We start from the raw sequence: 26,965 nt of genomic DNA, 5'->3' as shown, positions 1-26,965 counted from the left end.
CGAACACCGAGGAAGTCTCCCTGAGTAGCGTAAACATGCGCGAAGGATCTACTACTGTGAGGATGAAGTAAAATAAGCCAAACTGCAACCACATTCAAAATACGATTGATTTGTTCTAAAGCTGACATCTTGTTATAGTTTTACCTTTCTGTTTTTTACAACTTTCAGCAAAAAAAAGGACAATTAGTGTCTATGGTATTTCAGTCTTGACAACACATCAAATCCTTGACACCGACCACCTGGTTTACGAGATTTCATTTGAAATATTTACACATAAGATAATCATGTTTTGATAGATTTAAGAATTAACCAAACGGTTAAAAAATTGAGATTTGCGTAATGAAATTGTTTCCTTCCACTCGTAGTACATGTGTGTAAGTTGTCATACGGTAGCCAAAGCCTTTTTCGCCAAGTGTTTGCTCATCCATTCTAAATATGAACAGTCCGGGAGCTTCTTGCGATTATACGCCTCACTGTAAACTGTTGCACCATCCATCTTTTCAGTTGATTTTTCAAACCTCTCCTCTGGTTTAATACAAGTGCGCGGCCGTCCACCTTCAGCGCCCTTAAAGTCTTGCGTTGTCACTGATCCGTCTGTGTAGAATTTCACAAGAGGCTTGCGGTAAAAGTTTGTCTCGTGGAAATCACCGTAGCGGATGTAAGGAACTTTGCTGTATGGCTTGAACTGAGCATTGTAGGCAGTTTCGTCGAAGAATTTCGCTTTGTTTGGCTCGATTTTGGAAGGTGGCCTTATTTTCGTGACTTTCACGGGTTCTTTTTCTTTGAAATCTTCTTTGGTGATGGTGGTGGTGGCAAATTTTGTTTCTGGAGGCACATACTCGTCGCTATCCGGCTTTAGGGCCTTTGTGCGTTCAATCTTCCTTGGATCCCACGTGATCTTGTAAAAGCTATTATTGGTTGTTTCAAAATCACGCCCGTTGTCCATAGCCAATCGGAGAGTTGCGGGTGGTGGTGTAACGGGTTTAGGTGGCAACGGCATTTTCGCGCCGAAACCTGGAAAGTCGCTCTTAGCTTGAGTTTCGCCCTGAAACTTGGCGCGCTTCTGGGTCTTGAGCGTCGGCTGGCGAATAGTCATTTCCGGCCTGGCGTCTTTCGTTGGTGTCTTGAAAGCATCCCTATGAACCGTTTGTAAGAGGTGATCTCCTTCAATACCAATGGTCACTTGCGCTTCTTTAGGCTTGAAGGCGTCGGGGCGCGCCGCAAATTTACCACGGTAGACGTCTTGATTCCAGGTTGTTACGTCATATCTGCCGTTTTTCTCAGGATAGAGGATTCCCCCCGTGTAACAAGGGAGTTCGCCAAACGGTGCTTGGGGGCTGGGCACTTTGGGTGTGAACGTTTGGTTGTGAGTGGTGGCCGACTGAAATTTCAGTCCCTGGTTTTGCGTGACTGTTTTTGGTCGCGTTATCTTCACCAACTCTGGAGGGCCTCGGTTTACAAACTCTTGCGCATAGATTGTCTTTCCGTCCAGTTTCTCGTCAGGTGGCTTGTAATTATCCATCATCTATCGAAATAAGAAGATTTGAATGAGAAGCCTTTAGTACTTGCGTCTCAAGTTGAGATAACGTACAGGTGTGAGAAAGATCCAGAAAGCGCAAAAAACTTGGTGATTTGTAACACTTTGCGTGTGGAATGTGTGTCAGGAAGCATTTAGGCAGTCGCGTGCGAATTCTCATTCAAACCCGATTAAATCTTAGTTATTAAATCTTAGTTATTACTCGCGTAACTGGCTCAAAATCACTCGCTCGTTTTTGGTCGCGTCATTTTTACACTCACACCATAGCTAAGACTTCAGCCTAATATAATCAACAGGAACATGGTAAAATAAGCAATGTTATGTCATCATTAAACCCAAGCTTAAAACCCCTTTATTACCTTACAGCTTCCTTGTGGTTCAGGTTTCCTTGGGATAAACTCCAATCTCTGAACCGTTCTGAAGTCCATAGGGGGAGGGTTCGGGTTCCTAAGTCGCGGGAGTGGCTTTCTTGTATTGCGAGGTTTCGCTCCATCATGTGAAGTGTAAGTGTTTTGATAGTTAGTCTTTGCATCTGCCAGCCCCGGTCGCTTAAATACAGATTTCATTTTCTGTGGCTCTTTTGTGCAGCCGATGTGAGGATGGTATCCGCTAAAGATGAGAAAAAAAAAGATATTGAAAAACTAATAAATAGTTACACTGTAAATAAGTATAATTTTATATCCCTCACGGACCTTGAGCTATGTCCTAGCAAGCAGTATATCGCGGCTAGTCGACAGGATGTGACACCTTTTTATGGTCTATAATCATCGTTCCTTCCTTAGAATTCCTTAATTAATGCATTTATTTATTCATTCATTTTTTGATTTTTTTTCAACAGAAGTTTAAAGCACAGGTCAGTTGAGGGGATTTCAAACTCCCACCCCTCAATATTTTGCCAGCCGAAAAAAAAATGGAGCTATTGCGTGTTCTCAAAATAGAAATACGTTGCATGTCTATCATGGATCTCAGAAGAAAAAAAAAACGCCATCTTTCCTCTCCTCTTCCACGCGCGACAATGTGTTTCGCGCGTCGTCATATCAGCCTTTCGTGACAAATAATCTACGCTTCATTGCGAAGAAACCTCATTGCTGATATTCAAAATTTTCTCAGCTACTATTTTCAGAGAGCAATTCATCTCAAAAATTCAAATAATGCGACTTCCAGGAGTTTTGAACGAAGTTAATTAAAATCTCAATATTTTCCTCTGTGGAACAATCCGTAGACAAACTCGTGATATGTGAGAAGCCCGACAACAGCAACGAGTAAATCGAGACTCTCGAAGTATTCAATCAGTTTCATATAATAACAACCGATATCATGAAACTCATGATATAAAATAACGCTCTGTTTATACTACAAGTTGATTCATGATAGTATCTCAAATAAACCGTTAACTGGAAGCAACATCGAGGACATTTTATGAGCATTTTGAGAATATTATGGTGTAACCCCTTCGACCTTTAAATAAATGTACGCTATAAATTTGTTTTAACCTTACGAATGACATTTTCTCTTTCTACATAAATAAACCTCTAAACAGTGTTTCAGAAGACGAACAGAAAATATGAATAAACGAATAAACAAATAAATCTCTTGTGCCCACATCGTCAATGCGCGTGCAAACCCAGTCGTGACAACTCGCATTCCTGCGGCTGAACTTCAACATCTTCGCAGTCAAAATTTAAAGTCCTTTAGCACTACTAAATTCATTTATCGCGAAAATTTTCATTCCTTTTGTGTGAATTACAATGAAACAGCTGGTTGCATTCTATAGGGCTGTTGCAGAATCAATAATTCATCTCAGTCGGACGAAAGTCTTAATTACATTTAGAGATGCTTGTTTCACCTGCAATTCACTTACCCACAATCGCATAACTCGCAGACACATCGCAGCCCTTTTTCTTTCAATAGTTTTTCCGTTTCGGCTGTATACATCCTTGGGGCAGTCATACTGCTTTTCCTTGTTCCTCAAAATCTAAATAAAACACAGCAGAAATTAGCGTGGTCCATGGTACGACTCCCCTTCGACTGAACTGAAATTCGTGACTTTTCGCACAATCGTTCGCTTTAGAACAATCGTTTTCCTTCGGTTATAACTCTAAACAAAACAGGTAGTTGTACCTTGAAACAAATCAGCGGTAAATTGCTTTCATAAGAAAACAACTCGAGGAAATGGGTGAAATCTATCTTTTGAAGTGCGATCGAGTGTTGTGAGTCCGCTTTGCCCTGCTATCACCATTGACAACCACTTCACTTGATGTGAATAATCGTCCCCTGGGGCTTATTCCCTTGTGTAAATTAAACGACAGAAAAAACTCTCTTTGATTGGATATTGAGCCTAGCTTATTGTTAATGCGTCATTATGGAATATGATAGAAGTCAACAATTCCCGTCAATATTAATGTATCTATTATTTCTGTCATTTAACTCTGTCCGATAAGTTACCGGTAATGTTCGTAAAGGTCCGTATATGTTCGTAGGAAATGACGAGGGTTATCCGAACATAAGTCACATGATTCGAACGTTTTCCCGCTTAAGATCAAATATGGCGGCAAGCAGCACAGACTTGCCTGCGAAGAGATTGTCAGCAAGTGAATGAATCTAAAGGTCTAAAAAATAAACGACACTTACGCAGAACTCATGGTACAAACTAGAATGCAATGAATCTTTTACCTTCATCTACAATTCGGCTGATCGCTAGTTCACAAGTGATAACCTCCGTTAGCTCAGTAGTGAAAGAACTGATCGAGAATTCTCTTGATGCTGGAGCATCAAGCATTGAAATCAAACTGGTAAGATTCCTTTTTTTTGGCTCATTTTTGATTGCATTTATAATATATTTTTTTCTCATTACTGGGAAATCCATGTTGTACATGTTCGTTCATCAAATAAATTAATAAGCTACATGTAAGTGAGATCAATTTGTTCTCCGGGAAGTTAACTAATTAAAAGTATATATCGCTCTCGACCAAGGTTCAGTTTGCGAATAAGTTTGTTTGGTTTTGGATTGCAACTATTTTCTCCCCAGAGGAAAAACTACTGGTTGACAATCTTTCCTTGTTACCCTCAAGGGTGTTTGAGTGTCTAACAGCTGTTTTGATGATTACCTTTGAAGCAAAGTTTTTACTGGTAGCTCTTACTTTATCTATTTTCAGGACGGCTGGGGATTGGAAAGAATTGAAGTTCGAGATAATGGTTCTGGTGTGAAACCCGATGATGCTCCCTACTTGGCCAAACCCCATTACACGTCAAAAATTTTAACTGATGATGACTTGAAATCCCTGCATACATACGGTTTCCGTGGTGAGGCTCTAGCCTCGCTCTCATCTGTCAGCAATTTGTCTATATTGACAAAAACAGAATTTGAAGAAGTTGGCATGTTGTACACATTAGAATGTGATGGGAAGATTGTAGCCACCAAACCAAAACCTACAACAACTGGGACAACAGTTACAGCAGCAAATTTATTTAAAAACCTCCCTGTGAGAAAACAATTTTCAAGCAACACCAAAAAATGTAAAGAAGAGTTGAAAAGAGTGGAGGACTTGGTGATGGCATATGCAATTATACGTCCATCTCTGAGGATCATTTTGCGTCATAACAAGGCAGTCGTCTGGCAGAAGAGTAAAGTTGCAGATGAGCGAACAGCATTATTGACTGTGTTTGGAACATCTTTGTTGGCACAAATGGGTTCAGTAGAATATCATGATGATGAAGAGAGTGGCATTCATATACTTGGATACCTTCCGAGGCCAGGATCTGATATGGAAGTTACTGGACGTGCAGTGAATGATCGATGTTTTATATTTTTTAATGGAAGGCCTGTTTACATGAAACAAATATCTCAGGTACAGAAAATGCATCTTTATTGCTAGATATAGTTTAAAAAATATTTTGAATCATTGAACAACAGGTCATTGGATAGTTCAGCTTCAAGCTCTTTGCGGGCCATTATGATCTGTTCTTGTGAAAGAAATTTAAATTTTAAACTACTTTTCGCTGCTAAGGAGTACGATTAACTCCTGTACTAGTAAAAAGTTCGTTGTGTATACAGTATCAACCCTTTACACCCTAACATCAGTAGACATATTCTCCATACTGTTCTTGATACATTCCCTAAGGTGCTGATAGGGAGAATTTGTTTAACAATCTAGAGCTTCTATCATTGGTGATCATTTCCTTTTTTCTTGTAACTTCTGTGTGTGATTTTGGAGGTGATATTGTAAGGAGAAATTAGATGCTAATCACTTGCAGGGGTTAGAGGGTTAACCTTTTACACTCTAACATCAGTATGTATTTTCTCCATACTGATCTCTGTACAGACAAGGAGAATTTATTTAGCAATCAAGGGCATTTTTTGTTGGTGATCATTTCTTTATTCTCGTGACCTAAATGTATGATTCATGGGTGATAAGGTTGGGGGGAAATTATATGCTGGTCACTCTTAGTGGTCAAAGGGTTAAAATCAGAATTTAAAAATAACTATCTCTAAGCCTGTCTATCAAAATGCTGAGCAGTGAATTTTGATAAGAATATATCACAAAAGCACTGTCTCAGTTCATAAAAATAACCATGTGGAAACAACAAGAAAACTTCTGTTGCTTGAGAAAAAATGTGGTGGGAATCTCGGATGGTGTTAATTTTTTGGAAATAGTGTAATTTTGCACAAGAGTATAAGGATTATTCCCATGCAAATGTTACTGGTAGCTATGCACTTGGTACAGCTGTAGCTTCATGCTTTGGAATGAGTTTGAAGACAAGCTTTACAAACTGTAGCTGCAGGTTTTTATACAAATTTTATGTTTTTAATCACAGTTGATCAAGCAATACTACAACAGAAAAGCACCTGTTGCATCAAACAGATACCCTGTTGCTTTCCTAAGCATCATGATACCTCCTGAAGGCCTGGACGTCAATCTGGAACCCAATAAAACTAGTGTGATGTTAACAAACCAAGATGAACTAATGACAGTTTTGACAAAGCTGTTGGATGAGTTTTATTCAGAGGAGAACAACACACTCCCTAGTTGTGATGTTGCTTTAGAGAACAGAATAGTTGCTTCTGATAAACTTGGTGACATTACTAACACTTGTGGTATGAATGGGGAGATAAGAACCAAGACATCTGGGGATGCCAGAGTGAAAAACAATCAACAAGGAATGGATATTCAATTGGACAGCAACGTTGTACATGATAACATGCAAAACAAGGAACAAGATATTGACAATAACCATAGTAAGCTAGCAAACATTTTTGGTACAACTGGCAATAGAATCCCCACAAGTACTTCAAGCAAGGAGAAAGATTTGCTGCTGGAGGAATCATCTTGTCATGAACCAACAAGTCAAAGCAACCAAGGGAAAGATGCACTAAAATCTTCTACTCAATCAACAGAAAATGGCGAATCAGTAGATGACGTTCCTGTAATATGTTTATTTTCCCCGTTACAGAAAAACTCAGGGATTTTGAATAACAAAGACTCATTCCAGTCAAATATTTTGCCATCTAAAGCACTCTGTGAGTCATTAAGTGACAAGACCTTGGCTGAAATGAATGAATCAGTTAATAATATTGACAAAACATTGGTTAATTCTTTCAAAGAGATTCCTGGAAACACTGCTGAAAATGGTGGCATTGAAGTTTCTGAAAGAAATTCAGTTTTGAACAATGCTAATGGCAACAAATCAGTACTATTTGCTAAAACAACTCCCTCTGAAAATGGCCCAGATGCAGCCAATAAGGAAAAATTACTGGAAAAACAACAGGAATTGTCTGGGAATAAAAGTTTGACATCTGCTGCTGCTAGCAGTCCTTCAGAGAGAAACTTGTTTTCACTTAGTCTGGATGATTTGTTTGAGGATTCTGACTTAGATACCACTGGTCCATTGAATGATGTTTACTCTGCCAAGAAGTCTACTCAACAAAATTTGACATTGACTTTGAATAAAGAGAGCACAACATGTGGTGAGGAAATCTCTAAAGGACATTCATTTGAAGGCACCAAGGTGCAATATACTGACAAGCAATGGAGTATGGGAGGTGGAATTGTTGACAAGCAAGGGAATCCTGTGCAGGTAAAAATAGTAAGCAATATACCATAATTTTTTTCGGCTATAAGGTGCACTCAAGACACACTTGGAATTTTATGACTTGTTTCTTTCAAGTTGACAAACTGAAAATTTTGCTTAAATACCCAGTTAAGAGACAAAACATTAGCATTTTCGAAGTTCCCAATACAGTCATGCCATCCTTTTTTAACAAAAGTCATACATTGGCAAGAACAAAGCCAAAAAAGATCAATCACCTTTAGTGTGAATTAGAGATATAGATAAATACAGTCTGCCTTCCAAGGAAACAGTGTTACTTTCTAAAGCTATGAATACTAATTGACCCAGTTTAAGCTTTATAAGTATTTCTCAACTGGTCAAACTCATCATTGTAAAACTTCATTCACAGTGGTTCAGTAAGCATTGCTAAGTTCCAAAACAAAAATCATGCTTCGTATGCAATGTTATTCTTACAATCTGAACTTTGAGTTGAAAATAGTAGCAGAAGTAGAGGCAGTGAAAAACAATCCCCTTAAAAATGTAGTTGACATACTGTAATTTCTTTGTTACACAAAAAAATAAAAAATTACCCAAATTTCTGTAGAGGCAAATGAAAAGGGGAGGGGTGGGGTTCTTAAAACCGTTACCCCAATTATGATCAAAGTGAGTGATCCCCCACACTCTCTTTACTAGCTGAGAACAGTAAACCATTCATGTTCTCAGACCCACTTCTGAAGAACATGCAAACCTTTACCCAATTTTTGGACCAAAAGTTTTAATCTTTTCCCAGTTTCAAACCATTGGGGTCAGAATGCATCATGATCATTTTTTCCATGGGCAAACTTACATGTACAGGATTGTATGTTTTTTTCGGTCTCTAGTGTCGTTAAGGGAGTAATCCACCCTCCCCACCCTACCTCCATTCAGTTACTCCATTTCCCAGGTAACGCAATGATCACACAGGTGAACTGTGCCTCCACAAAAGACAGGTACAATATAGAAGTGCACAACTTGTATTTGGGAGGCCAGGAGCAAATGTAGTTGTAGTAGCTTGAATTTTTTTCCAGGCTCCTTGAAGTTTCGCAGTGAAGATCATTGTTTCACTTGATTTTTATCCTCAGGTCAAATGAAATTTATTTCATGAAAAATTGTGCTTGTAAGTCATATTTTTAGGGCAATTACTTGTTGATGAATTATTTCCATAGATTATTTTTTTTAATCAAGATTGTCCATTGACATTAGTATTCCAACAAAGCAATACCTAATTCATAGAATAAAGTTATATACAAGATGTCTGTTGATCTAAACTGTAAGGGTTTCATGCTGTTGCAGCCTGTGTCGTTAGTGACCCCTGGTCCTTTGAGAACACTGTCTTTGAAAAGGACTCCATTACCTCATCTTGGAAAGAGGAAACACTCATCTGAACAGGTGAATTTTACTGTACACTCATCAACAGTGTTCATTCAAATAAAAAAATTAAATAAAAAATTAAATAAAATTAAAAATTAAAAAAAAAAAAAAAACCAGACACCTTTATTTAATTTTAAGACTACTGATGGTTCTTTCAAGAGCTTGAAAGCAACCTGAAGTCAAGTCAAGGACTGAAACAACTGGAAAATCACGGAATTCCACAATTATAAGTTTCTATGTCTAAGGAAGTCATAGGATTTGGTTACCATGTTTCCTCAAATTAGTGTTCATACTCTCAAAAGTACCCTACTCTAAATTACCCCCCATTCAATGGAATGCCCACCCCCTAGGCCCTAATGTCAAATAAACAGCGCTCAAGTAAGTGCACCCCCCTCGCCTTCTTAAACGGTACGTATGCAAGGAAAACCTGTCTCTATTGCCACTTTTTAAAAATAACTTTCTAAGCTTCAACTGCAATGGAATTAGTACAGGAATATAGTATGTGCCTCCAGTCTACATCTTCCTTCCAATAAGCACCCCTCCTATTAGCTGAAATATTTAATAAGCCCCCAGGTATGCACTAAGGAAAGTGAAGAAAAATGAAAAATAACAACAAAAAAAATGATAATAAAAAGTCAATACACGATTGTATTCACATCATTTTTGAAGCATCTTCAAGGTTTTAGATCTTGAAGAACACCAAAAAAGTTTTGTGGAAAATCAAGGATGTTTGCGAGTTATCAATTTGAACAGCAAAGATAGTTTTTGAAACACATTAATGAAAATTTTGTCCTTTTTACTCTCTTTTGGTTGTAGGACAAGTCAAGGCTGTCCCTATCCAGCAAGAAGATAAAGAAAATGCCAGAAGTGAGTTTTGCAGTTTCAAATTACATGACCATTGTATAAAGTTGCTCTTTGACTGGCCATTTGACTCTCAACTTATTTACCAGTACTTGCACTGAAGGATGTCCAATACCTAGAACATCATCTATTGAAAATAATTTTCCTACAATGGTCAATATGTCTGTACATGTATTGGCTTTAAGTTAATGATCAACCAAGTACTTCTTTGCTCTTAACAATCATACCAATATTATTGTGATTTTTCAAAATTTTCTCCTGAAAGTAGGTTATTTACATATCTTTCTGAGTTGCTGTTCATTTCCTGGGTCTGGTTTTTGTTCTGAGTGTAAATGTTTTTTTTAATTTTGTTTCCTGTCACTTTGGTAACATTTGTCACTCACACTAGCTGAACCATTGGGATATGCAGCAGACTCTCAGGAGGGGAAGGTGTTGTTCTGGGTTTTGCCATATTTGGAGGGAATGCATGAGGTGTCATTAGATCTCCATAGTATGACAACAATGCCCATACGTACCTTCATAAAGTTTGCATGTACCTCAATACCTCATTTTGTAATAATTTTTCAATTAATTTTTACCATCTCATTACTAGATAACTAATCAACCTCTGATAAACAAAGTTATGTCACCAAATCCTCTTCAAAGAAAACTTCTCTACAAGAAAAAAGAAGTTCAGTTTAGCCTGGGTGACTTAAAGAACTTGGCAAAAAGGAGAGCTAAAGTAGCAAGGTATGAACACGTCTTAGACAGGTGATAGGATAATGCTATAGGTTGGAGAGCTTTTGGGCTTCATGACATAGTAATTGTTAAACCTCTACACCCTAACATCAGTATGCATATTCTCCATACTGTTCTCAAAACATTTTCTAAGGTGCTGATAAGGAGAATTTGTTTAACATTCTTTTATTTTGTGACTTGTGTTGACTCATGGATGATATTGTAGGGGGAAATTAGATGCTAGTCACTCTTAGGTGTCAAAGGGTTAATAAATTAGTAATTTACAATGATTAGAATTTTCTTATCAGAACACTTGGCGGGGGAATCGAATTTCCATAAGTAAGAATTAAATTCAATATTAACTTTGATTTGTTGGCTTTTGAATCTGAAGCTTTCTGAAATTTTTTTTTTTCTATTTACTTCTGTTTATTTGGTCATGTTTTCAGGTCACTTTAAATTTTTGTTCTCGTGTTATGTCTCTTCCTAGCAATTTAGAGGATCATTCCAATACAGACCATTTGATTGGTCGGCTGGATCCCTGGGGAGTTTGGCTAATGCAGAAAGGAAAGGATCTTGTTTGTGTCAATCAGTACAGGTAAAGAAAAAAAATGGTTATTCTCCTAGTTTGTCATGGAATTTGTCTAACTCAAAATGATAGTAAAGAATTTAGACAACAAGCAGTCCTTCCTTTTCAGCGAAGTTAGTCATGCGAGTCAGGAGGAAAAGGCGAAAAAGATGTTAGCGCGGCGTGCGGAACGGTGGGAGTGAGGTGCACATACAAAAGGGTTCCAACCTTTTATGTTTTCCAATCCCAGATTGCCACGCGGCACGCCGATATATTTTTTTTTTTTTCGCTTTTTTTTTTTTTTTTACTCACGTAACAGATTTCGCAAAAAATAAAGGCACTGCTCCTAAGCTGGGTAGAATTTTGTGGTTCATCAATTGTTTCTTTTCGCTGCAGAGTACAAGAGCAGCTTCTCTTCCAACGGCTGATGGCTTGTCATTCTCTTCCAAAAGAAAGGCTGGATCATCCCGTCATTTTAAATGAGAGGTACGCATGCACATTTATACACGTTTTTTGTGACACTGAATAGATCGACTTTCAATAAAGTGTTTATGTATCCTGGACTATTTTGGTTTGAAATATCGTACTCATAGTGCTATGGACAATTTGTACTAGCCTCTCATCAGACTATGAGCAGTCCTTCCTTTTTTTGAAGTTCGTCGCGCATATTGAAAAAGTCAGCGAAAAAAAGTTAGGTTGATGTTAGTGCGCTACGCGCAACTCTGGGAGCGAGGCACGCGATTTTTCACACGATTCTCTGAGTTCTACAGGCACGATTTCCTTGCCTTGCGTAACGGGCTTCGTCGAAAAAGAGGGACTACTCGTAGTCAATACGATAAAAAACAAAAACTTATCTCAAGTGAAGTTTAACTTGAAGTTAGTAACGCTTGTTTACATAAGTTCTCATTGACCCCTTGGTGCTGAAGAGATTTATCTCAGAGAAAAATAGAAAGGAACTACTTACCAGCTTAATTATGTTCAACCTTTTTATGGAGACTATACGTGTAGAGAACAGGAATCCACCGATGCCTTGCAAATGAAACCTGTTTGAGTGCACTTCATCAACACGGAAAATCTAATAATAAAATAACAGGCTGCAGCTTCCTTTTTGTCTCAGAAATTATGGCAAAAACTTTTTAAAGTCTGTTTTGAAATCACTTCACTTCTTTCAGTGCTTCAGTGAATCAAATTTACGGTGCAGTTTGCGAAATGATGTTTAGATTGAATTAGACATTACATTTCTTTTCGCATTTTCTTTTCTTTCAGAAGTGTTGGTGGCCCAGATTGTTGGAGAATGTTGTGTAATTTGAGTGTTAATTGTGACCCACCGGACACCACAAGGTATGACGGGAAGAACACAGTGGTCAAACGTTTGGCGTGCGTGAGGGGATCAATTCTGATCGGCTGCGCGCCAATTTCCCAATTTCCCTCGAAAAATTTCAAAGGAAAATATAGCAAAAAAAACCAGTCTCACAAAATAAGCGAAAGAAAAAATAATTTTGTTTTGAGCTTTACCAAAAATGTTAGACTCTTTAAACACCATGACTTGCTGGCTTGTGTGATTGTTTGTAACTCGTGTGAGAAATCTTGATTCTGACAGCCAGAAAACACGCTAATTACTCATTACAGCGTTCGCATATGCGCAGACGTTTGACCGCTGTGTTGACAGAGCCGTGTGTGTCATACCACGTTACGTAGGTTAGGCAGAAGAAAACAACGCAACGTGAAAGGAGACCTTTTCGAATTGAAGCATCATTGCCTCATTTGGGGGTTTAAGAAACGACGAAGGCGACGTCATGGACGAAGTTGGTTAAAAAATGAACTTATACTTTACCTACGAATCTCGCGGTACTCTAAAGTCATTTAGTTTGTTTTTCACTGTCAAAACATCGCGAAACTGAACATGAAACACAGCGTTAAATTAGAAATAGAAATTTAAAAAAATTAGCCGTTGTCGTTCATGTTCTCCAGACAACGTAAAGTTTGGTCATTCCACGTTGTTGTTTTTCAGAGGACGCAAAAAAATTTACAAAGATTTTTAACGCACGTGCACAACCATTGTTCTGCTCATTAAACCTTTTTGTTTAGTGGCGTTCCCGTTGCCGTTGTCGTCGTGGTTTTCTTAAACTCCCTAATAAGAAAATGCACCTGTTTTCATATACTCGTAATCAAAGTAAAGTGTTTCATCCCAGGATTAGCAATCGATTGGGTATTCTGATCGACCGAGTGAAGGAAGCCCCGAGAGGGACTCTTGTCGGTGGTGATGAGTGACATTTTGATAACCCTATCGGAAGTCATCATCAGAGCCAAGTAAAGATTTGGGATCGATGTCAGTATCTAAGCAACAGCGCACCTACCCCTCCCCTAACGTTACATTAAACTTTAAACTTGTTATCCTTTGACGGTTGTTGGGTTAGGGGAAGGGTTAGTGCGAAGTTGATACTGACATTGATCCAGAATTTTTTTGTCAGCCGAGTGTATGAAAGAATATTGGGAAACAGAGGAAATTTTCTTTTCCAGCTCAAGGATAAAATGTTTTTGTCTCTGATAGATGGATCGATGACGGACGACTAACAGCAAATGGATTCGATATCTGTTTAAAAAACGGTAAGGCTTTAGGAATAATCCCTAAGAAGTATAATCACGAGGACTCAAGAGGGCATAATTTTTTTATGCTGATTGAGCCTTTTTACTGTTTGCGACAGCGATTCGTTGATTGGAATTTAACTGAATGAAGCTGTGTAACGTTGTTCACGAAATATTCATTGAACCTATTGATCAGTTACGTTTGTTTCCAGATGTTGAAAGTGGAGAGACTAAAGTGGAGTTACATAGAATATCTACTAGCATACCCTTTTATGGAGTGCCAGATTTGGTAGAAGTTCTCGGTAAGATGCGACCTCATAGTTTGCCCTGTAATCCGTTTATCATCGTTTGTATGTACAGTCAAGAACCTATAGTCTTGCGCCACGTAACTTTGATTTAGTCGTATCTTTTATACGTATTTTAAGTTTAAGAACATGCTATATAGCTCAAGCTCAGGTTCAGTTCAGAACGTGTTAATTTGTTCCCTTGTTTGTTTTGTTTTTGTAGTTTTTCGGTTATTGTTGTTGCGCCTGAGCTTATTCGGGTCTCCGCTGCATTAAGCGACTAATAGTGTTCCCCTACTCACGCGGTACAATAAAGATTTATTCCCCGCCTCTCCTGTCTTGATTGGATCTCATAAAACCTACACAAAAAGTATGAAGGACATTTTGCTGTTCACGTTTCCTATGAACTTCGTTTGTATTTGTGTCACCTAAATTTATTATTTACACATATTTCCTCTCTTTCAGAGCTTATTTGTCAAAAGGACGGCGGCGATTCCAATTCTCTGTCAAAGTGCAGACCTTTTAAAGTTATCCACTATCTCCAGGTATTGCATCAGTTTCTCAATAAAATATTTCATACAGGAAAATAACGGAAACACGATTAACACGCGTGAGACATTAGGACACCCTTTTACCTCTTTGTTTCTTGGTGCATTGGTTTGTACAGTATATCTTAAAGAAAAGTATATCAAATTTCCTTAGCATTTCAGACTTTTGACTAACATTGAGATATATTTTTAGGGTGAAGCGGTTCGCGTTGCTCGTTCGCTCAGTTCCCGGATGAACAGAAGTGAAGTGGACGAGCTACTATCTCGGATGGAAAAAGAAATTCCTCTGGATTTGAGAAAATGTGTGCATGATCGTCCATTTTTTTTAACAATCGCGCAAATCCCTGAATGAAACAAATTGTTTTAAGAGAAATCATTCAAGTCTTTCAACAGTAAACTATGTCTGCGCTTGTGTCCTTTAAGGACAGCAGCCTTACATGAAGAAACAAAAGACACATACGATCGTGTAGTCTGATCGTCTGAGTGACAGTGGTCCTGAAAAGGACTTCTCTCGGTAGTGGTGACTGACGTGCCGGCAACCGTAACGAAAGTAATCATCATTAGAGTCAATTGAAGAGTTGTTGTCAGTCGAGTGTAATGAGTCCAGTTCGTGTGGTCAGTTATTGGCTAGAGGACTCAAGTGGTGAAAGTCGGTCGAGATTGGTCAGTTTTGATCTGTCGGTAAAATGAGGTCGTTCTGTTCGGTTCGCTTCTTGTATATATGTCGTGAATACCGTGTTAGTTTGAATAGTGCCAGTAGTTTGACACCTGTCGAGGGGGAGTGTGTTCTAAGTTACGGAACCAGCTCTCCAGAGTCAGTCGTTGAAAGACGCGAGTGCAGTAGGCTGTAGGTTAGGCACTACGTAGAGTCTCAGTCAATAGCGATGAGTCGACATCAATATTTCTAGTCTGTCGTTTGTGTTCAGTCAGTCTTATTGTGAGGTTCCTTCCATTGTTCAATGAAGGAGGGTTGGTAGTCGGATCACTCAGAGTTAACATCACCCGGACGATTAGACTACACGATTAGGTTATTCCCCCACCCCTGGATCATTTTCCTCTCTTAATATACCTCTCACGATATACAGAAAATGTGTATTGATTTGTCATGTCACTCTTGTGATACAATTTATTCAAGATAACCTTCCAAGAGACTAGATTTTAGCATTCCAACACACTTGCTCCTCACTGCGAAACTCTTTCGAGAATTATACATCAGCAACGACAGAAGGTTATTCTCAGTTTATAAAGTTTCTGGAATAAGAGAGGCTGGTTAACTGCCAACGCCCTGCTATCTTTGTTGAGATTCTATTTCCAGTCTGTGAGCCTTCACACAAGCTGTAGAGCAGTACTTATGCGTGAGCCGCTCAAAGGGAACTTGGCCAACCAAACTTTTACTGCACCACGCACAGCTGCAATTGTTTTCGTTGTTTTTGTTGAATTTGTGGAAATAAAGACAATGTAATAAATAGAGAAGCCTTGACTGTGCTCTGTTCTGTTGTTAAGCACGCAAAAAGCGGCTAGATCACGAAAGAAGTGTGAGGAGAAACCCGAGACGCAAGCCCCCACTTCTTGAGTGCCCTAGTCGCTTCCTAAGTGTTTTACAACAGAACAGAGCACAGTCAAGGCTTCTCTACTGGTTTTGTAATAAAGAATCCGTTAACTTCCCCACGCATTACTTTCAATTTTTAAAACAAACTTTATTTCCAAGGCGAACAACAGTGTCGTAAGCATGCTCTATACTCTGACAGAGCACGCTGTTTCAACGAATGAAAGCGCGCGTTATATCCGAACTTTATTATAAACAAGATTAAGTAATTCAATCTGAACAACCCACAGGATTTGAACCTGAGGGTTTACGATTTCGCGGTCGGTGGCTTACCACTGAGCTTAAGAAAACTCGTGAAATTTGAATTGGATGGTGGTAAAACAACAGATTTTGAGGGTGGGTGGAACAAAACTACCTATTCTAAAAAGCTCACCTAGAGGTGACCCCTGCTTGTTTGGCTGCCTGTTGTTGAGCGAATCTTTTCTCGGCTGCAAGGGCCCGCTACAAACAAAGAAAAGTAACATAATGAATAGCGAACTGATGAGCATTAGATTCCCCGCCCCTATCCAATGGGTCCTTAATTATGTCTGACGAGGAGAGAGAAGCGATAGCGACACTTTCTAAGTCGTTTCACGTTATTACAGCAACCTAGACACGAGGGCTATATACCCGATTGGTACGAGTGCTTCAGTGTTGAGCATACCCCAAGTTTTCCAGTTTTCTTGTTTTCAGACTCTCCTTGACCTTTTTCACGAAATATTTTTTATGTCTATCATGGATAGTGGTCGAGATCATCAAAGGAAGATGTTTCTTAATTTGTTATTGTGAAAAAAACATTTTTAACCACCCTCCACGCGTTTTTGACGACCTTAATCCATTAACCCATTAACTACTAAGATCTGTTGTCAATTCTCCCCTCTGGCTGTTACAGATTTCCTTGTAAACTAGTTATGAGAACTTGGTGTTAGATGATGATTACAAAAATCTACCCGATGAGTGTGAGTATTCTCATCACCTGTTTGCTGGATAATGTCAGGGAAATTACAGGGAGAAGTTTCATGTTTATCTCTTATGGCAGGTAAAGGGCCAAGTAACATCCATAACTTCTCAAGTCTTAAGAATGATGTCGTACATTTTTATCTTTTATTTTTTCGTTAACCCTACCTTCTCTCGGTCGCTTAAAGCTTGATATGCTCTCTTTTCTTTTTCCTCCTCTTCTTTCTTTCGCTCAATAGCCTTTTGTTCCTTTAAATATAAATCAGCCATTATTCATTACATTATGTACGTCTCCTAAGTTTCGCCTTGTTAATAGCTTTCAAACCATACAGGATATATTTCGTGAATAGTCAAACCACTCAACTATTCCTTAGAGTCGCGTGATTAAAAACGGTTCTTTTACTAAAAACCACAACTTGATCGCAAAACAGTCCATTACTGGATAAGACAGGTGATCTCTTCATTGCTCTACCTTGGCCCTCTGTTTTTGCGCCTTTTTCTGCGCTTTCTTTCTTTCTGCATTCCGTTTCTCCTTTTCACTTTCCATTTCTGGTGTAAGTGCACTTGGAATCTAAAACAAAAAAAACCAAAAAAAAGTAACAAAAACAACACATCAAATAACGGAATTAAGAAAACCCCGTAATCCATACAATCAAACAAATCATGTGAATATTATCGATGGTCGTTTCGCAACTAGCGAGAGACCCAACTTCTTTCTCTCTCACAAAAATTCCCTAGGACGCCTTATTCGGGTAAGGTATCAACAACTGTTATAGGATTTTATACAGCATAAAAACCAACCACGAACGAAAATGGCAGGTGCACCCCAATAAATGGCCTAGAAGAGAGCGAATCGTGAGGTAGGCGTTCAATCCTACGCTGAGTCACTGTGTTTCGGTCGTTTAGGCACTCTTAAATTGGAAAAATCGTTTTCATACATGACGTCACGGCGGCCATACTAGTTATAACACAACAGAATGGCGGCGGCCATATCGATGTCCGAGTCATTCCTGGGGGAATTGAAGTCTTTTCTTATGTGAACAGTTTTTTTAAAAAAAAAATTTACAAAACTGCTCACCACGTGATCGAAAATGTCATGTTTGAAACCTGTCGGAGTGTTGGAATAAAAAGTGCCATTGACTGTCATTCTCCTATTCGCCAGAATAAGTTTCGGCAACCATGTGAGTTGGACAGTCTCGTGCGTAGACTTGCCTCTTTCATGATACAACAAAAAAATCACTGAAGACACTGGGCTTTTCACAAAACATACCTGTGCTTTAACATAATCATAACGATCTGGGTGGCAAGCCATAAACCGTCGGAATTCATTCCGTGTTTCTTTGTCGCCGGCGACGGCATATGGAGTCCTCCCCTTTTCATCCCTGACGATAAACACAGCAATTGTTATCTCTTCGTGGTGCATTTTTCGGGCTTAAAGAGAGTTTTTGACGGCCAAATATGCATTTTAGCCCAACCGCAAGTTCGCGTGATTGTTCGGACTGTATTGTTTGCAATTCTTTCAGTTTTTGTTTTATCAATGCCCTTCAAAGTGAGGTAATGGTAATACATGATCTTCACAGTTATAATAAGTAGTAATGTAGTTCATGTTCCTGCGTATAATGGTGTTTTGGGTTGTTCTCAGAGTCGTTTTAATCCTCTACCATTAGTTTGGACTCAATGACTCTGAGTAGGGGCTGATTCATCTTAGGCCCGCGAACATAAAGTCTACTATTTTATTAATCAGATCAGGTTTACCCTGATCTGATTCAGATCATCTCGATGCTTCACAAATCCTAATCTCTCTAGTTGGTCAGCGGTGGTATTCTCAGAACCAACGGACAACCTTCTAATAAAACATATCGAGGGTACGCTACTTGTCCATCATTAGAGCCACTTACTTCACAGCAGGATCAGAACCACACTCCAGCAGCCGCAACACGATTTCCCTTCGTGACGAGCGTGATGCTACGTGAAGAAGCGAGTCACCTCCTTCGCCAAACAGTTCATTGATAACGTCCAAAATCCTTGCGGAAGACAATTCTCCGTTCCGCGATGGAGAATCTTCAAATTCATTACTAATCCCTGAACTTGCCAGTTCCTCGATTGTATCAGTTTTCGTGCATTTTACACTCCTATTAATATTAGAGTCAGTTTTCAAATCATCACTTGTCTTATTTCCTTCATCCTCACTTGTTATTGAATCGTTAATTTCAATTTCTGATACACCAGACTTCTTAGTTTCCTCCATGCCCTCATTTTTTTCCTGAAGTACGCTTGCTGACTCAGTGTTTATACAAGCTTTTCCGTTGCTTTGGACACTTCCGCCAAGAAGTGAAGAAATTACTCCTATATTTGCAGACACAATAGCGCAGTAAAGCCGATTCCATAGGCGCCTCTCTGGGGAAACTGAAAGAAAAAATATAAAATTATATCTATTACAGCATGTAAACAACCCTGATTTGAGGCAAACATTTATTCACACAGTCATTATACACTACCATGCAGAGAGAGTGAAAGAAAAGAGTTATGAACCAGAGTCGGGATGGGTATCGAATGATGTGACGCTGGATTCTCCGATTTAACCCTTCTCACCCAAACATCAGTATGCATACTCTCTATACTGTTCTCTAAACATTTCCTAAGGTTCTGACAAGGAGAATTTGTCTTACAATCAAGAGCTTTTTTCATAGGTGATCAGTTCCTTAATTCTCGTGACCTTAATGTTAGATTCAATAGTGATATGGTATGGAGAAATTAGATGCCAGTCACCCTTAGGGATTAAAAAGTTAACGTACAAGGAAAAGTAAGCCAGGCAAAAAAGGTGAATTTTGACCATTTACACCTTAACGTCAATATGCATCTTCTCCCAACTATTCTCCATTGAATTCCCGTGGTACTGTCTAGGATAATTTTGTTAACAAACAAGAGCTTCTTTAGATGGCACCGGATCGTTTCCTTTACTCTCAAGACCTTTCTATCTCAGCCGGGGATTATAATTTAAGGAGAAATTAGCCAGTTGTCAATCCCGGAGGCTACAGGGTTGAGTCCGCTGTAGGAATAGAGCTAAAACGCCTCCACACTAACCTTCTGCATTTTGAAGCCCATCAACGGACTCCTTCTTAATATTTTTTGCTTTCTTCTTTTTCGTTTTCTTCGGCGCTTCTTGAACTTTTGTTGTAGAACCTGAATCGGGCTGACCTTCATCACTGCGTTCAAGTGAAATGTTTCGTTCTTGAGAGTCAATTGCTACCTCATTGTCGCTGGCGACGGCCTGACTTGCCTGCCATGAACGAATTTTATCGCCGTCGTCAACTGCTGGCACATTTTCCTTTGCTTTATTATGAGTCAAATTCATTAGAAGGTCTTGTAGTTCTACATCACTGTCCTTCCCTATAATAACAAGAAGTAGTTGTTCCCTAAATGTCTTGAGCCAAATGCGCAACGACAAATTCTTACCAATTGCAAGAGGAAAAAAAAAGTCTCACCCAGCAACTGCACACTGGACAACTCCTGATGGACTCGCTTCACTTCGTTGAATGTCGGTCTTCTGGTTGCGAATGGGATCGTTCTGATGCGCGCATCATCTAAAGTAAGAAGTTGACCCTTTAAACCCCACGAGCGACCAAGACAGAATTTCTTCTTACAATATCAAGCAGATAAGTGATGAGAATAACGAAAAATATTAATTAGGGGATTGATAGTTGATCTAATACCAAAATCTCCGAATTAACATCGTAAGAATTGTATGGCAGAAGTAACGAGAATTTTTTATTAAGTCGCAACGGTTGCTTGTTTGTTCATATCGTTTCACTCACAAGTGGAAATCTCACTTTGGACCGTACCTCTCTTGAAGGGTGGTTTTCTTCCTCCAAAGAACATCGCTTTGTTATAAGCTGGTGTTCGAATGAAAATCCTGTGGCATTTTTCCACGTGCTGTGACCACGCCTCGAGGAGATCCTGAACCTCCTGTTTATAAGAATTTTGCACAGTTCAATGTACAGTCCCGTTCTATTAGTCATGATAGTTGATGATAGTTTAAACGATCACGCGTATTGGAACACGAATTATCGACTTTCATGGACCATCATGTAGTTTGGACAAGTTCAAATACATTTTCTGAAGTATGACAAGGAAAATTTGTTAAACAATCAAGAACTTCTTCAGCCGATGATCATTTCCTTTATTCTAGTGATCTCGTGATCTTAATGTGTGATTCTGGGTGATAATGTACGGAGAAATTAGACGCTAGTCACTCTTAAGGAATCAAAGGGAATACCTAGAAAATGTGTAGCAGCCAGTGAGGAGAACTAAAAGTCAGATCCTGGGAGATAAGGTTGATGGGAGGGGGGGGGGGGTTAATAATAAACTCACCTGGAAGAGGGCAGCTTCATTATGTCTCCTTAAACTAGCCCCTGCAGACCTGCGCGTGGACAAATAAGAGGTATATATTCACCACCATGATTCTATCACCATGATACTGTACAAAGTAATAATCGCTAAACCATTGATTGCATCATCGATCAGTACAGACATTTTTTTTCAATAAAATAAAAAGGTGCACTGTTGTACAATCTAAACTTGCCCCCTAAACAGCTTAACAGCTGCGTGAGATACATCGGTTATTAAAAAATATCTCCTCTAGCACTCATTGGGAAAGTATTTATTTATTTTGTGCCACACTTGCGACAAAATTTCGGCATCTTTCTTCATTATGGTGGCCACGTTAAAAATTTACCGTCATCTCTCTGACTCTATCTTTAAACAGGACTATTATGACATCGGCTGATTCCACAAGTGTGCAAGAACACAGGGCTCTGATCTGACTCACCCACATGGTCTGTGTAGCTGAGTTGAACGAGCAATATTAGATCTTACCACAAAGTGAAAACTGGTTGACGTTCCAATGTTTACAACATAAACACAATTACGCTTTTGCCTTGTGCTTGTCACACCTTTCTTCAGCTCTTTGTATCAGATTAATCAACCCTTCACTTACTTTGGTTGCTTCCCGCCTTGCTGTGAATCTCTGGCACCCTGCGCTGTTCCTCGTTTTGCTCTGACTGTATATCGATGGAATGTTTTGTGGATCAAAACTTCGTTTCCTTTAAAAACTGCTCCAGCAAAATGGCCACCAGCCGTCATCAACACAATCCAGTAACATTTCATTGTTAGACTTGTAAACAGTGACAACGTGTCTTGTGGAGTGGTTGGGATGTTCTGATGTGAATTAAAATCAATTAAAACATTCCTGAGAAAGATACCTCTAAAGAGTGAAAACCTATGTCATCAATAATTATTGCAGGTTAAAAGAAAATTCAGGTTATACAATTTCAAAATAAGTTGATTTAAGTTTCCCTTTGTTTAAGAAGTATGGCAATTTAATTGGAACAAAGCAACTGAAGAAGAATGCATACATAACTTAATTTGAAAGTCACTTTGTCCTAAATTTGATCAATAAACAAAGAAGACGTGATTTTGACACAGCATATGGTAACAATTCTTTAGCCATGCCAAGCCACAAACTTGGATCTTCTGTACAGTTGAACCAGTCAGGTTCCTTAGAGGAGAGTAATCAGAGCAAATAACTAGGGACCCATTTCCTTTCACAAGGCATATTTGGTGCCTTTTTTGTCAAATATTTTAGTAACCCTTTAACCCTTAAGAGTGACTGGCTTCTAAACTCTCCTCACAGTATCACCCTCGAAGAAAATGTAAATGTCACAAGAATTGTGGAAATGATCACTAATTTAAGAAGCTCCTGATTGTCCAACAAATTCTCCTTGTCATTACCACAGGAATGAAGAGAGATCAGTGTGGAGAATATGAACACCAATGTTAAAGTGTAAAGGGTTAAGCAGGAGAGGCAGAGAGAAATAAGTAAGTTCACACAGAGGACTCAATGTCAATATGTACCACAGGTTTGACACTTTTCCTGTCATTGTGTTGTATTCTTGGGCAAGACATTTACCTCTAGCTCTGCCTCTCTCACCCAAGATTGTTCAAGGGTTCCTGCACACTGCCAAGAAAGCCTGACAAAATGCTGGGGGCAGGGGGAGGGGAGGGTAAGCTGCAATGGACTAGAATCTCATCCAAGGGGAGTGGCAGTATTTCTTAGCTTGTCGCTTCAAGCTACCGAGACCAAATAATAAGCTTTAGCACCTAGTGGGTCACTTGGCTTGACTCTACCTGCCGTGGGTATTTGCCCTATTTTCAAATAAGAACCAAGTCTCAGGCTGGAAACCCCTTAATATGCTGCTGCTTACATGCACCACATGCAGCTTAAAAGGCTGAGTAACTCAGCTGAACTCCTTACAAATTAATTTTGTCACCATAATGACAATGATAATATGCCACACTAAATACAATAACATTTTACCTGGACAGAATACAAAACACTGCGATAAACTGACATCACTTCTCCATCTCCATTCACAAAAAAAACCTTTGGGTGTTGCCGCCTAAGACTTGCATGTGTCTCACTGTTAATATTTTGCTCAGGCAGGAGACTGTTGATGGACGGTTTACTGCACTGACTTGATTCTAGCATCAAATCACCATCATCATTGTCTGTATCACTGTCAGAACCAGAAATACTTGATACCTCTCCTAAAATGTGAAAAAAAAGGAAAAAAAATATATATTTATGTGTGTGTGGATTAAAAATTCTTAATAAGCCTAATTTTATTTAAACCAATACACTTTAACTTCAGAATTTTTTAATCCTTTCACTCCCACAAGTGACCAAGACAGAATTTCTCCTTACAATATCAATACAATATCAAGCAGGCAGGTGATGAGAATAGAGAAGAATATCAATCATGGGATTATTAGTTGATCCAATACCAAATTCTCTGAACTAACATCATAAGAATTGTATGGCAGATAGTAAGGAGAATTACTAATTAGATCTTGGGAGTGAAAGGGTTAATAATCAAGAGCTTCTTTCTGATCATTTCCTTTGTTCTCATGGCCTTTATGTTTGATTCAGGGGTGGTATTGTAAGGAGAATTTAGAAGCTAGGGGTTAAGCTCAAAGAGTGACTAAACCTAATTTCTAATTGTGGTATCACCGCTGAATCCAACAATGAGGTCACAAGAATAAAGGAAATGATATATAGCCAACTAAAAAAAAAATCTTAAATGGTGAAATAAATTATCATTGTTCATACCATAAGAAATGTCTGGAAAGCAATTTAAAGAAAATGCAGACTGATATTATATTAGGGCATAAAAGATGAAAAAAAAACAACAACAACACTGCCGCAGTCATGCCAAATTAAGATGTAATTCTTTTAAAATTACATAGACACAATAATTAAATAAAATTTAAGTAGTATGTCATTAGCCCTTAGATTGCCTTCACTGACACCCAGAAGAACACCAGAAAAATACATGTCAATTGTTGTAGTGTACTAGCCCAAGGTCCAAAAAAAAAACAAGATTAGTAAGACAAGATCAAGATGGTGGTTTTAATAATCTGCAAAAAATTCAACGTCATGTACAAATCCAAATGTGGAAAACTGGTTGCATAACATTGGGTACTAGAAAATTATTTCCATTTAGGAAATAAATGTACAATTATAATAACATACCTGAAATAGTATCCTCAAATACCTCCTCTGACATAATAGGCTTGTCTAGAATTTTCTGTTTCAAGTTAAATCTATGCCAATCTAACTTGAAATGCTCTCTCTGCCAAATAAAGAAAAAATTTCTTAGTAAAAAATGTATATATTGCATTAGTTGTTACTTCACTCAATTTTCCACAGGGAAAAATTATTTTCTCACTAGACTCTCAATTGAAAGTTTGTGAATGACAAGCTCTAGCCTATTTGAGTTACAATTTAATAATAATGTAAAATAATAATGATCTTATTAGCAGTATTTCCACCAAGAGGCTCTTTATCCATTAATATATAGCTAAAATTAATTAATTACGGTTGGAACAAATCGAAGAAAAGCTAAAGTAGGATAAATAAAATGAGATACATGTCATACAGTTGAATTACCGGTGAAAACTGTATAATTTTTTTAAGCAATTATGGTTAATTTTTTTTAAGCAATTTATACTGTTATATGGTCAGTTTTTTCAGTTTTTATTTTCTCAATGCCCTCCAAACTGATGATAATAATAACAATTCTTGTTTGGGGTGAACATGTTTTGGACCCAGTTCACAGAGTCATTTTAACCTAAATTGCAAACATGAGTCCGAGTCAGGCTCATGATCTCTTTATGCTTGCCCCTGGGCCAACATAAACTCTATTACAAACATAACCCTACAAACATTACGCCACTGATGTTGCTGATCCTAGCAGTATGCAGTACATGTGTCATATAACCTTCATGATAGACCTCACTTAGCATGAAGTATATGTGGCTCAGTGGTAGAGCATCAGAGCGCAGAATCCGAAGGTCTAAGATTCAATTCCTCATGGGGACTCAGAATTTTTCTTTGTCCCATGCTTGTGACAAAACAAAAACATCTTTCTCTATGAACTCTATTGTTTTAATGACAGCCTATTGCATTTTCATGCCAGATAACTGTATTTTAAAATAAGGGAAACATTTAAAATCAAAAACTAATCATGGCCATGAATAATTGCATACACTAGTTCTCAAAAAAAATCTTTAATCAAATCATATTACCTGAATTTCAACTGATTCAAAAATTACTTGGCAAATGGAGCAGCTCATTCCAAGTTTCTCTCCAGCATATGATTCTGTGATACCAAAGCAAAAGATTATAAAACTACATTTCTTTCATCACACTTGAATCATTATTCAGTCTGAATAATTAACTCTTAAACTCTCAGAGATGATTGACTGGTAATTTCTCCATAGAATATTAATTCACTGTTTTGCAAACAGGTGATGAGAAGACACAAATGTAGACACCAAATTCCGTTAGCCAATTTAAAAGCATTTTAACAGCTAGAAAAGGAGATCAGAGATTAAGATTTAAACGATTACTAGCCTAGTTACTTCGTTTTGTCATTGGCAATACCTGTTCATCGTTTCAAACGAGCGAATATTAATTAAACTAAGAGTTCGCCGATGTGTTAGCGAAACTCTTCAGTTACAAAGTAGAGCTAAAATTACCATTTTTCCTAATAAGTTTCTTTTCCATCACTTGCTCTTGTTTCTCATCGCTGTCTCCACTTTTAAGATCGTTGCCGATAATGCGAACATTTCGCAGGAAGTCACTCATTAGTTCTTCGTCAAAAACTGACACAGCAGACGACCTTGCTTTATATGCCATTGTTTTAACGTAAAAAAAATAATTCCTCAAGAATTCGACCTACTGAGCAATCAAATCAATTTGGTTATATAGATGTCCCTTCCTTATCGAACTGTAACGAATCGCAGAATCACTGTGGCTTTTATATCGGTCCTTCCCCCACATTGCACCACCACATTTCGTAACTAAAATCTATTTTTGGTGGCAGACGTAAGAATGTGGCACGGCATTCGTTTGACAGATTTCTAGTTATCAGCTCTTATATGTCTCTTTTTTTGCTGGTACCGACTATTCTACGATGTAGTTAGCACAACATCGTCTTTGTTTACGATTTTGTAACCGGAAATATTACTAAATATCAAATTTGAGCTTGTTTGGCCGCCATCTTGAAAAGTTCTAATTATGTTAGGCCCCAAGCCTAACCGTGTGGGTGAGTGAGAGTCGCTCCCAGGGACCGAGTTTTACCGCGGCAAGAGGTACATTTGAGTAGTTTCTGAGTTGGTCCATTTCCCAAAGTGGAAGAGTATTGCATTAACATAATTACTAATTAACCAACCGTCAAGCGATGTTATCGAGATAAACATAAACATTATTATACACCTCATAACTTCTTATATGTGAAGGATATA

At 38.4% G+C, this 26,965-nt stretch overlaps 3 protein-coding genes across 3 annotated transcripts; 1 reads left to right on the top strand and 2 right to left on the bottom strand.

Moving 5' to 3' along the window:
* Positions 1–109: 109 nt before the first annotated feature.
* Positions 110–4,003, bottom strand: LOC113681654 (uncharacterized). The gene is made up of 4 exons (XM_027198762.2): positions 3,659–4,003; positions 3,399–3,512; positions 1,897–2,146; positions 110–1,525 (listed from the first exon to the last, which is right to left on the bottom strand). Exons 2-4 carry the CDS (start codon positions 3,485–3,487, stop codon positions 383–385), a joined length of 1,482 nt encoding a protein of 493 aa, XP_027054563.2. The 5' UTR covers positions 3,488–3,512; positions 3,659–4,003; the 3' UTR covers positions 110–382.
* On the top strand, positions 3,947–14,953 carry LOC113681653 (PMS1 protein homolog 1). The gene is made up of 13 exons (XM_089183270.1): positions 3,947–4,329; positions 4,693–5,385; positions 6,353–7,612; positions 8,918–9,013; positions 9,812–9,862; positions 10,449–10,585; positions 11,061–11,168; positions 11,535–11,624; positions 12,405–12,479; positions 13,690–13,745; positions 13,937–14,026; positions 14,474–14,553; positions 14,750–14,953. Exons 1-13 carry the CDS (start codon positions 4,198–4,200, stop codon positions 14,906–14,908), a joined length of 3,027 nt encoding a protein of 1,008 aa, XP_089039396.1. The 5' UTR covers positions 3,947–4,197; the 3' UTR covers positions 14,909–14,953.
* Positions 14,954–15,655: 702 nt separating this feature from the next.
* LOC113676604 (tRNA endonuclease ANKZF1-like) lies at positions 15,656–26,754 on the bottom strand. Its single transcript, XM_089183271.1, has 15 exons — positions 26,198–26,754; positions 25,745–25,818; positions 24,690–24,789; positions 23,475–23,704; positions 22,095–22,315; positions 21,470–21,518; positions 20,941–21,064; positions 20,584–20,682; positions 20,183–20,488; positions 18,997–19,504; positions 18,369–18,480; positions 17,571–17,669; positions 17,267–17,347; positions 16,536–16,603; positions 15,656–15,965 (listed from the first exon to the last, which is right to left on the bottom strand). Exons 1-15 carry the CDS (start codon positions 26,355–26,357, stop codon positions 15,845–15,847), a joined length of 2,352 nt encoding a protein of 783 aa, XP_089039397.1. The 5' UTR covers positions 26,358–26,754; the 3' UTR covers positions 15,656–15,844.
* Positions 26,755–26,965: the final 211 nt, after the last annotated feature.

Source organism: Pocillopora damicornis, chromosome 9 (assembly GCF_964200805.1).
Source record: "Pocillopora damicornis chromosome 9, jaPocDami1.2, whole genome shotgun sequence".
NCBI classification, from domain to species: domain Eukaryota; kingdom Metazoa; phylum Cnidaria; class Anthozoa; order Scleractinia; family Pocilloporidae; genus Pocillopora; species Pocillopora damicornis.
Note: the sequence above shows the minus strand (reverse complement) of the source record. Positions and strands in the feature narration are given on the sequence as shown.

What these genes read in the sequence shown, in the direction of transcription:
- LOC113681654 (XM_027198762.2), bottom strand. Translation starts at nt 3,487, where the DNA reads ATGACTGCCCCAAGGATGTATACAGCCGAAACGGAAAAACTATTGAAA. An exon ending in TGCGAGTTATGCGATTGTGG is followed by an intron (nt 2,147 to 3,398) that starts GTAAGTGAATTG and finishes TCTCATCTTTAG; the next exon opens with CGGATACCATCCTCACATCG. An exon ending in AACCACAAGGAAGCTGTAAG is followed by an intron (nt 1,526 to 1,896) that starts GTAATAAAGGGG and finishes TTATTTCGATAG; the next exon opens with ATGATGGATAATTACAAGCC.
- LOC113681653 (XM_089183270.1), top strand. Translation starts at nt 4,198, where the DNA reads ATGAATCTTTTACCTTCATCTACAATTCGGCTGATCGCTAGTTCACAA. An exon ending in ACATGAAACAAATATCTCAG is followed by an intron (nt 5,386 to 6,352) that starts GTACAGAAAATG and finishes TTTTAATCACAG; the next exon opens with TTGATCAAGCAATACTACAA. An exon ending in GACCCACCGGACACCACAAG is followed by an intron (nt 12,480 to 13,689) that starts GTATGACGGGAA and finishes TGTCTCTGATAG; the next exon opens with ATGGATCGATGACGGACGAC.
- LOC113676604 (XM_089183271.1), bottom strand. Translation starts at nt 26,357, where the DNA reads ATGGCATATAAAGCAAGGTCGTCTGCTGTGTCAGTTTTTGACGAAGAA. An exon ending in TGGGCTTCAAAATGCAGAAG is followed by an intron (nt 19,505 to 20,182) that starts GTTAGTGTGGAG and finishes TTTTTCTTTCAG; the next exon opens with TTTCCCCAGAGAGGCGCCTA. An exon ending in CAAGCAGGGGTCACCTCTAG is followed by an intron (nt 15,966 to 16,535) that starts GTGAGCTTTTTA and finishes AAACAATTGCAG; the next exon opens with CTGTGCGTGGTGCAGTAAAA.